The following is a 10323-nucleotide window of genomic DNA, read 5'->3' as shown; positions in this document are numbered from 1 at the left end:
CATTGGAGGTGTTTCTAAACTACAGTACAGCGAATGTCCCTTGAATTTTTTGAGGTCCAAATCGTCAGAAAAAATTCCAAACTGGCGCCTCAAGTGTACTATCTTTACGTGAAGCATTCTGGTTTCATTCACATTTTTTTAATTTTTTTTTAATTTGCCAAGCACATCATTGTGGGGCTTTTAATAAAAAAAAATCAAGCATCCGTCTACAACGTATTCTCATTCATCCTTCAACATTTACACAATACTGAAATATCTCAATGCTAATTCATATCCTAACATCACATTCAAATCAATAGGTCTACCATATCTATACTTACTGATACACATTTTTGAAATGAGCAAAATATGATTAATAATTTTGTTTATGGGGGTTTGCACGTCTGGAGAGTAACCAAACAAAACATATTTTTCTGTCAATACAATATTTTCTCCCGTATTAACAAATATACATCTTCTAACATTTTCCCAAAACAATTTCATTTTACTACATTTCCAAAAGAAGTGTTCAATATAATCAATTTCATTACAAAGACTACATAAATTATTTTCTTTTAACTTCATTTTATGCAATAAAATATTGGTGGGATATATATTATGTACATTTTTCCATTGGAGTAACTTTAATCTTTCTTCGCTTGTGCATGCAATAAGTAAATGGCAAGTACTGGTTTCATTCACATTGATCTGTCATATTTCTTTCAGCTCAATACAGGGATTAACCTTTCAATTTTTTTTTTAATTTTACATATATATATTTCAAGTATTTTAATGGGGCGTCAGGTTTGACTTAATTCCCACGTATTCCCCATTTTAGCATGAATTATTTTGTTTTCAAGATGGAGTTTTATTCATGTTTCCTTTTTGAGTGCGTGCAGAAAAATATGATTTAGCAAAAATCGAGCGCACAAAATATCATTTGACCCATTCATCACAAAATTGATCTGTCAAAGTGAGTGGATCAGCCTATGACTGCCTTGACAGAGACTAACACTTAACAATCCATACTCTCTCCACGTATGCAAGCTACAGATATATGAACAAGTGGGCAGACGACACAGTGGCCTACCTGCCTTTCGCCATTTCCAGCCCGCTGAGACCTTATCAGGAGTGTTACTTCGTCCCTTTCACGGCTCCATATGCTCGCGCATCCCGCTGCCTAAATTTCAAAGCCGGGGCTCTTCCACAAATTTACATTCTTTGCGAATTCAAGCAGCCTCCAGGTGCGCAGGAGAAAAAGAAGGAACAGGTCCCGGATGTAATGATGGTGGACGAGTCTTGGGCGCACAGAGACCTCGTCTCGGTGTCTCGTTGTCCATCCGGCCACTACGTGCAGTCTTTCTTGGCGTGTGACGTCAAGAGCGCGTGTTGGGCGGGCAGGAACAGGGTGTACGGAAGGGAGGGGGAGGGCTGGGGTGTCCCCTCCCCCTCCACGTGCACCGTGAGTGACGTCACGCCACTGCCCCCCTCCTTCGCCTGTGCTAACGGCAAGCAACACGTGACTTACAGCCAGGTGTGTGACTTCCGTCCTGATTGTGTGGACGACAGCGATGAGGATTTCTGTGACTATCCCGCTTGTTCCTTCCAAGACTTCCATTGTAATAGTCGTCAGGTAACAACAACCTGAGTGTGTGTGTGTGTGCGCGTGTGTGTGTGTGTGTGTGTGTGTGTGTGTGTGTGTGTGTGTGTGAGAGAGAGTGTGTGTGTGTGTGTGTGTTCTTGTTTGTGTGTGTGTGTGTTTGTGTGTGTGTGTGTGTGTTTGTGCGCGTGTGTGTGTGTGTGTGTTGTTGTTGTATTCTAGCTGCGTTCCTCTGTGTAATTGTGATCATGTTGCTGTTAATGACAGTTGATACCGATACCAGCACATCCTGGGGGTCATCCATTTTCTTCTGCAGATGTGACAAAATCATCGAGACGGATTTGATTCATGATTTTTCAAGTTTATATGAGAAGAAGTGACAACATGTCTAATTTGGCACCCTGATTCGCATTATGACTTCAATGATTTCAAATAAGAAGACATGGTCAAGAAGAAAAGTGTTGGTTTGCTTAGTCGGTGTCGTTTGTCATTAATGCTAACGTTTCAAAACTCTTGGCCCAGTTCATTGCTGGTTCACCAATCCAGTTGGCGAGTTGAAAAGTGTGTACCGCTGGTGTCACGCTGTGACCATGATATAATCAACTCCCTTACTGTGTGCAGTGTGTGTCGCTGGCGTCACGCTGTGACCATGATATAATCAACTCCCTTACTGTGTGCAGTGTGTACCGCTGGCGTCACGCTGTGACCATGATATAATCAACTCCCTTACTGTGTGCAGTGTGTACCGCTGGCGTCACGCTGTGACCATGATATAATCAACTCCCTTACTGTGTGCAGTGTGTACCGCTGGCGTCACGCTGTGACCATGATATAATCAACTCCCTTACTGTGTGCAGTGTGTGTCGCTGGCGTCACGCTGTGACCATGATATAATCAACTCCCTTACTGTGTGCAGTGTGTACCGCTGGCGTCACGCTGTGACCATGATATAATCAACTCCCTTAATGTGTGCAGTGTGTGTCGCTGGCGTCACGCTGTGACCATGATATAATCAACTCCCTTACTGTGTGCAGTGTGTACCGCTGGCGTCACGCTGTGACCATGATATAATCAACTCCCTTACTGTGGCCAGTGTATACCGCTGGCGTCACGCTGTGACCATGATATAATCAACTCCCTTACTGTGTGCAGTGTGTACCGCTGGCGTCACGCTGTGACCATAAAATAATCAACTCCCTTACTGTGTGCAGTGTGTGTCGCTGGCGTCACGCTGTGACCATGATATAATCAACTCCCTTACTGTGTGCAGTGTGTACCGCTGGCGTCACGCTGTGACCATGGTATCATCAACTCCCTTACTGTGTGCAGTGTGTGCCGCCGGCGTCACGCTGTGACCATGATATAATCAACTCCCTTACTGTGGCCAGTGTATACCGCTGGCGTCACGCTGTGACCATGATATCATCAACTCCCTTACTGTGTGCAGTGTGTGTCGCTGGCGTCACGCTGTGACCATGATATCATCAACTCCCTTACTGTGTGCAGTGTGTACCGCTGGCGTCACGCTGTGACCATGATATAATCAACTCCCTTACTGTGTGCAGTGTGTGTCGCTGGCGTCACGTTGTGACCATGATATAATCAACTCCCTTACTGTGTGCAGTGTGTGTCGCTGGCGTCACGCTGTGACCATGATATAATCAACTCCCTTACTGTGTGCAGTGTGTGCCGCTGGCGTCACGCTGTGACCATGATATAATCTACTCCCTTACTGTGTGCAGTGTGTGCCGCTGGCGTCACGCTGTGACCATGATATAATCTACTCCCTTACTGTGTGCAGTGTGTGTCGCTGGCGTCACGCTGTGACCATGATATAATCAACTCCCTTACTGCGTGCAGTGTGTACCGCTGGCGTCACGCTGTGACCATGATATAATCAACTCCCTTACTGTGTGCAGTGTGTACCGCTGGCGTCACGCTGTGACCATGATATAATCAACTCCCTTAATGTGTGCAGTGTGTGTCGCTGGCGTCACGCTGTGACCAGTACGTCGACTGTTACGACGGGAGTGACGAGGACGGCTGTGGGGTGGACATTCTGGGTATTTACCCGCGAACCTACCCTGCCATTGTCGACTTTGACGCACAAGGCATAGTGTCTCTGCGCCCTCTGAGCACGTCGACGAACTCTTCGAGCTCGTGCCCTGCCGGCACCCATTTTCTGTGTCCTGGAAAGGGTTACTGTCTGCCTGTGTACACGCGCTGTAACGGTGTCAACGACTGCCCGGGGCGGGAGGACGAGGCGGACTGTGAGAGTTACACCTGTCCCGGGTTCTACCGTTGCTGGGATTCCCACGTGTGCGTGCACCCCGCGCACCTCTGTGACGGCTGGTCGCAGTGTCCGCTCCACGACGACGAGCGCTACTGCGGACTGCGGTGTCCGGACAACTGCACGTGCTTCGCGTGGGTCTTTTTTTGCCCACAGACTTTCAAGCTTGAGCAGCACCGCGCCTACGTGCGCTACCTGGATGCTGGGGGCAGCGGGATGACGCTAACAGACGTGCAAGGATGCGGGATGCTGATTCACCTGAGTCTGGCTCGCTGTGGATTGCCACTCCTTGACCGGGTCCCTATGCCCAACCTGAACAGTCTCACCCTCAGTGACAACCTCCTTCGTGCTGTCACCGCGGCAGACTTTCTCCTCATGCCAAGCCTCAAGGTTCTGTTCCTGTCAGGGAACCCTCTCCAGTCGCTGTTCCAGGAGATACTTGGTTCTGCTGCTCCTGTCATGAACCTTCAGTGGTTAGACGTATCACGCGTGCAGCTGAAGCGTTTCAATTTTGGATCATTGCAGGGAGCGCGCTCTGTGCAGACGCTGAACCTTTCTGATAGCAGCCTGTCCACCGTTGTCGGTGAAGGGTTTCAGGTGTTCCCCCTCCTCCGTGTGCTGGACCTTCGTGGTTGTCCAGTCTCAGCGTTCAGCCTGGACATCTTCCAGGGCCTGGAGAATCTGGACACAGTGGACGCAGACAATCCTTGGCTGTGTTGTAGACACGTGCTGCCCGCAGGCTTTGATACTTCGCGCTGTTCCTCTCCCTCCGCCATTGTTTCCACGTGCGAAGATTTGATTGGTCAGAGCTGGCACAGGGTGGTCGCCATCGTCACGTGCGCTGTCACGTGTGCGGGGAACGTGGTCAGCTTCTCGCTGCGCGTGCTGTGCAGATGGCGTAAACCCAGGTCAGCTTTCAGCGTGCTGGTGTCCCACCTATCCCTGTCCGACCTGCTGATGGGTCTTCACCTGCTGGTCCTGGTCGTCGCTGACGCCGTGTTCAGGGGTAGCTACGTGCTGCGTGACGTGTGGTGGCGTCAGGGCGCGGTGTGTAGTGCGGCAGGCGTTGTGTGGGTGGCGTGTAGCGTGGTGTCGCTAGCCCTGCTGTGTGTGCTGACCGTACACTGCATATGGACCCTGTACCGGCACACAGGCGTGCTGGCTAGCCCGGGTTCTGCTCACGCCTTGAGCGCCGGGCTGTGGGCGGTGGGGGTGCTTGTCGGCATCGTCCCGCTCCTCCCTGGCGCTCGGCACTGGGAGGTGTTCTCCAGCACGGCTCTGTGCAGACCGCTGCTCCTTCACCACCGCCATCACCACGACGACGGCTGGCTGTTCGCCTCCACTGTTCACCTCGTCCCCAACCTGTTGCTTGGTGCCTTCGTGGCTGGTGCCGGTCTCCTCATCCGCCTCAAGACTCGACATGGCGTCATCAATGACCCGGCTTTGGTCAGCGACCAGGATCAGACCCGTGTTGACACGTGTGGCCGGATGGTTGACATCGTGTTGATCAACGGTGTTTGCAGAGTGGCCACTGGGTTTGTGGGTCTTGTGGCATCCTTGGAGACGGGCGTAGACCGTGACGTCAGCGTGGCGGTGTCAATGATTGCGCTTCCTCTGACGTCAGCACTGAACCCCTGTCTGTATCTGCTGGCCGCTGCTTTTGGCATCGCGAGGAAAGAGCAGCATCGGCGACTCGTGCAGATCCTGTCGGCGCAAAAGCCGAAAACTGTAAAACCCGCTTAGCAAAGAGGGTCAGGCCACTCAAGCTCCAAGATAACTGCTATTTCTTTGGTTTGTTCCAAGATACCCGCTCCTTTATTGCATAGCTTAATAAACGTCTTCTTCCTCGTTCGCGTCTAAAAGGCGTCTACTCCTGTGGACTTCATTGTCTACTATTATGTCTAAAATACCCTACACAGTTGTCTCAAGTGTTGGTAGGCTATGAACGGGGAATGAATGCGACGAGTGTTAAGTCAGCGTACGCTTGTGACGAGAGATTCGGGATGGACGTGAATTATTTTATAGTCGTGGTTGACCGGTTTTCGAATGACGTGTGTGTGAGCTGTGTGTGAATCAGTGCAGCCGGGTTAGGACAGCGTAGGGTGTAGATGTGCAGTAGGCTATGCGGAAGAATAGTTAAAGCTGTGGTCTATCTATGACTATCCGGGGCTAGGTGTTTGAAAAGACAGGGCTGAGAAACCTGAACATAATTCTGTACAGCGAAGTCGACCTGAAACCTACACTGCACGCGTGACCTTGACAGTTTCGCTCAACGCTTGACTTTTGCGCTGGTAACTTCCTGTTTGCTCCCTCGGGGCTAAGTATAGTTTATTTTTAAGAGGGATTGAGGGTAAAAAATTAACGCCTCTTAAGTAAGGCATCTTTTCTATCTGTAATTGTAATAAAGTCGTGTTAACGTGCACTCTTTCTCGTTTGTTATATTTTCATTCTTCGTTTGTTTGTTTATACATTTAGTCAAGCCGAAAAAGGGAGAGGTCTTAAATTGGGGGTGGGGTGGGGTGTTTTAAAGGGGGGGGGGGGGGTAGTTGTACATAACACATCAACATGGAAACAAACATTAATTTGTTTTAAATGTAGCAAAACATAAGTTTTCAGGGTTAGCATCGAATTACTTCGACAAAATCTCGTTACACCTACGAACCGCATCTCTCGCTACGTCACCGAGTCGTTCATCGGTCATCGTGCTGTTACCGAAATACAAGTCTTTCTTGGTCTAAGCCTGATCTAGATGGATATATTTTATCAGATGTTATTAAAATGCAAAAAGAGTTGACATAATGATTGATAACTGAACACATTTACGGCTAGGGGGTTGAGAATAATTCAATCAAAAGAGGGCTGTGGGCAGAACCCGGAGTTTACGAAACCAAACCTATGCACAGACACAATGTTTCAAAATGTCCCTTATAAAACCTCTTTGACATTTGGTTTAATACTGTACCTTTTACTCAACAGTAAAAACAAAGAACGTTTACGGCTTGCAAGTGTACTAACTATGCCAGTGAATAATCGCATGCGAAATCAGTTTAAATTGTTGCACAAGAAATGGGTTGATTAAAATCAACAAAGGTCAAAGCTGTGTTTTAATAAAAGAAGGGGCACAGACACATGTTTTGCATGGGCTACATATGTTGCAAAGTATTTGAAACGGCGGTATTACTGTATATACAGTGGTGTCCGTGTTGGACGGCAGATACCATTTGGACCAACCATGAGTGTTGGAACATTGCACGCGGGATATCTCGACAGGCACATTTTAGAAGAAACAATAATGAAAGTGACAACAAAAGTTTTTTCTCAAGCGAGGTGTCCGCAATCGGCATGGAATAGTTAACCTCTTTGTTTATCTACAGCGCTCGATCTGTTTTCCTGTTTTATTTGGTGTGTGTGTGTGTGTGTGTGTGTGTGTGTGTGTGTGTGTGTGTGTGTGTGTGTGTGTGCTGTGTGTGTGTGTGTGTGTGTATGTGTGTGTGTGTGTGCGTGCGTGCGTGCGTACGTGTTTGCGTGTGTGTGTGTGTGTGTTTGTGTGTGTTTTGTGTGTGTGTGTGTGTGTGTTTATGCGTCTTAAGTACAAATTGTATGAAAATGGCCTAGCCTGAAGTTTTAATCCTTGTAAAATAAAGTTCAGTGCAGTTCAGTTCAACTCGCTAAATTAGAGCTCCTCGCGGCGAAAATTGCCTAAGAAACGCTTCTTCCGCGCCACACTCGCCAAATGTAGTGTCTAAGAAACGGAGGACTGGCTGAACAAGAGCAGTACAAAACATTGAAAGGAGAAAGGCCCAGCGACTTCTGTAATTTAGGTCAGCACGCTTTTCGCGTGGAATTGCATAGTGTCCGCATACAGTACTAGGCAGTCTCTGGTTATACGGTAAAGAACATTTCGTTTCGATATGACAACACACTCATATTTCTGATGAAAGCAGCCAGTGAAAAATGACATGTAACGTTGTCATTTACACTTTGCACTCTCAAGCGGTGTTAATCAACACGACTCTCAATTAAGCATCCTCTGGTGTACGTCGCTTAAAGGCATATGTACGCGCTCCCGTGTTTACAAAGTGTAGTTTGCCCATAATCGATGTCAAACGCACCATAAGACCATATAATGACGATATGTCACCATGCGCGGACCATAATACATGCATTACAGCTTGTTCTAGCCTCTGAAAAAGTGAGGATGTCAACAAAGCCGCGGTGTTAGCTCCCTTGCATCAACGATACATGTGTTGCCAAATATATAAATAGGACGATCCAGATCAAAATGAAAATTAACATATCTCAACATTGAAGGGGTCCTAGACCACAATATTTTGCAGGGAACTTAATTTAGCATGTCTCCAGCTGTTGGTAAAGCAATTAGCGTGTATAGTCATCGAGTACATATGCCTTTAAGGAAGTAATGTGGGTGAGGTTTTGTTCCGGTATCTGATGAGACTGTTCATAGTCATGTACACAACTTAACACAAGACAAGGAGCGTGGTGACATCGCGTTAATATTATAGTATTCGTCCATGGGCCGAAACACCAACGTTCACTCACTTTGTACATGTAGTCAAGTTTTTACTAAATGTTTTAACATGGACGGGGAATCGAGACGAGGGTTGTGGTGTGTGTCTGTGTGTGTGTGTGTGTGTGTGTGTAGAACGATTCCAAGACAACTACTGAACCAATCTTAAGAAAACTTCACATGAGAGTTCCTGGACTGGGTGGCCGAGTGGTAACGCACTTGCGCTCGGAAGCGAGAGGTTGCGAGTTCGACCCTGGGTCAGGCCGCAATTTTCTCCCCCCTTTTCTAACCTAGGTGGTGGGTTCAAGTGCTAGTCTTTCGGATGAGACGAACAACCGAGGTCCCTTCGTGTACACTACATTGGGGTGTGCACGTTAAAGATCCCACGACTGATAAAAGGGTCTTTCCTGGCAAAATTGTATAGGCATAGATAAAAATGTCCACCAAATACCCGTTTGACTTCGAATAATAGGCCGTGAAAGGAGAATGTTCGCCTAATAGGCTTGAAGTTTGCTGGTCGATGTGAATGCGTTATATATTGTGTGTAAAAAATGTCTGTTTGTCTGTCTGTCTGTAAAAAATTCCATTTCAAACGGCAGAAATTAATATGTAAAGCGCGGAGAGCACAGTTGTGGTTCGCGCTTTATAAGCTCCCCATAATAATAATAATAATAATAATAATAATAATGAAAATAATATCCCCAGACTAATTTTTCCTTTTTTTGATGAATATCATTGATGACGTCATATTCGGCTTTGCGTAAAAGTTGAGGCGGCACTGTCACGCCCTCATTTTTCGATCAAATAGATTGGAATTTGAGTCTACTAATCTTCGACTCAGTCCGAACTATGGGATTGCATTTCAGCTATGAAGCTTACAAATTAAGTAATGAGTTTGGTCATTAAAAAACTCACAATTGTAATCAAAATGAATATGATTTCATCTTATTCTTTACTATCTCCTGAATCGAAAAATATGTAGTTGGGGCATGTTTACTCTGAAAATGTACTTACAATAAATGTTATGTTAATTAGGCAAAATTATGATTACAATTAAATTTTGAGTAATCGATCCACAAATAATTTCATCTTATTCTGTATCATTTCCTAAATCTAAAAATATATAGGTATGCCATGTATACTCTCAAAATGTGCTCACAATTAAAGAAAATAGGCACAACGTTGGCATTGCTTCGCGGAGCCGAGCGTGACCCGTCTCGGTCTTCTGCTGGCGAATAATTACTACATTTAGTCTCGGTGATGGCTGGTTGGCTCACGTAAGTGTAGCCTATGCGATGCTAACTTTTGCCTGTCTGTGCGTGCGTGCGTGCGTATGTATGAATGTATGTATGTATGTATGTCTGTCTGTGGTAGAAACTTTAACATTTGACTGAACACCGAAATACTAATTTTACCTGGTTATTATTTAAGCAACAGCTTCAAAGTATTGAAGCAATGATCAACATTTCGTCGGCACGTATGTAGTTAAAGTGTGTATCCAAAGAAAACGGGTGGTGGGTTTTTTTATTTTTTTTATTTTTGGGGGGGGGGTAAAAACAGGTGACTGGTTTGTGTCGTGTGTGGTATGTAGACCAGGTCAGGGGTCAAGGTTAGGTCAGATCGCGTGAAGGATTGTGGTCTAGATACAGTTATCACCGAGCTGCAGTTCGCCGATTCGGAGAAGACGATTTTACATTGTTCGGTTTCGTAGCTCCAGAAAAATAGATAAAGAATATCCCAAAGGGGATTTCCTTCAGGTTAATCTGCACAGCGTGTTTGCATTGACTGCGCGAGGAAGCGCAGCGCTGTCGAAAGCGCAGTGTCGATCTGACCATCTCAGGCAGTCGTGTCCCGGTAAGTAGGCTACAGACAGACAGATCTAGATCTAGTGTCTCGCACTCTTGCACCGTGTCATCTATGCTTACT

At 46.5% G+C, this 10323-nt stretch overlaps 1 protein-coding gene across 1 annotated transcript; it reads left to right on the top strand.

The window, feature by feature from the left end:
- The first annotated feature begins 1036 nt into the window (after positions 1 to 1036).
- On the top strand, positions 1037 to 5612 carry LOC138974635 (G-protein coupled receptor GRL101-like). Its single transcript, XM_070347360.1, has 3 exons — positions 1037 to 1612; positions 2791 to 2880; positions 3558 to 5612. Exons 1-3 carry the CDS (start codon positions 1037 to 1039, stop codon positions 5610 to 5612), a joined length of 2721 nt encoding a protein of 906 aa, XP_070203461.1.
- The last annotated feature ends 4711 nt before the right edge of the window (positions 5613 to 10323 follow it).

The sequence above is a fragment of the Littorina saxatilis genome, linkage group LG8, assembly GCF_037325665.1.
Source record: "Littorina saxatilis isolate snail1 linkage group LG8, US_GU_Lsax_2.0, whole genome shotgun sequence".
NCBI lineage: Eukaryota > Metazoa > Mollusca > Gastropoda > Littorinimorpha > Littorinidae > Littorina > Littorina saxatilis.
The sequence above is the reverse complement of the archived record's forward strand: the minus strand, read 5'-3'. Positions and strand labels throughout refer to the sequence as shown.

What these genes read in the sequence shown, in the direction of transcription:
- LOC138974635 (XM_070347360.1), top strand. Translation starts at nt 1,037, where the DNA reads ATGAACAAGTGGGCAGACGACACAGTGGCCTACCTGCCTTTCGCCATT. An exon ending in TCCATTGTAATAGTCGTCAG is followed by an intron (nt 1,613 to 2,790) that starts GTAACAACAACC and finishes TACTGTGTGCAG; the next exon opens with TGTGTGTCGCTGGCGTCACG. An exon ending in GGCGTCACGCTGTGACCATG is followed by an intron (nt 2,881 to 3,557) that starts GTATCATCAACT and finishes TAATGTGTGCAG; the next exon opens with TGTGTGTCGCTGGCGTCACG.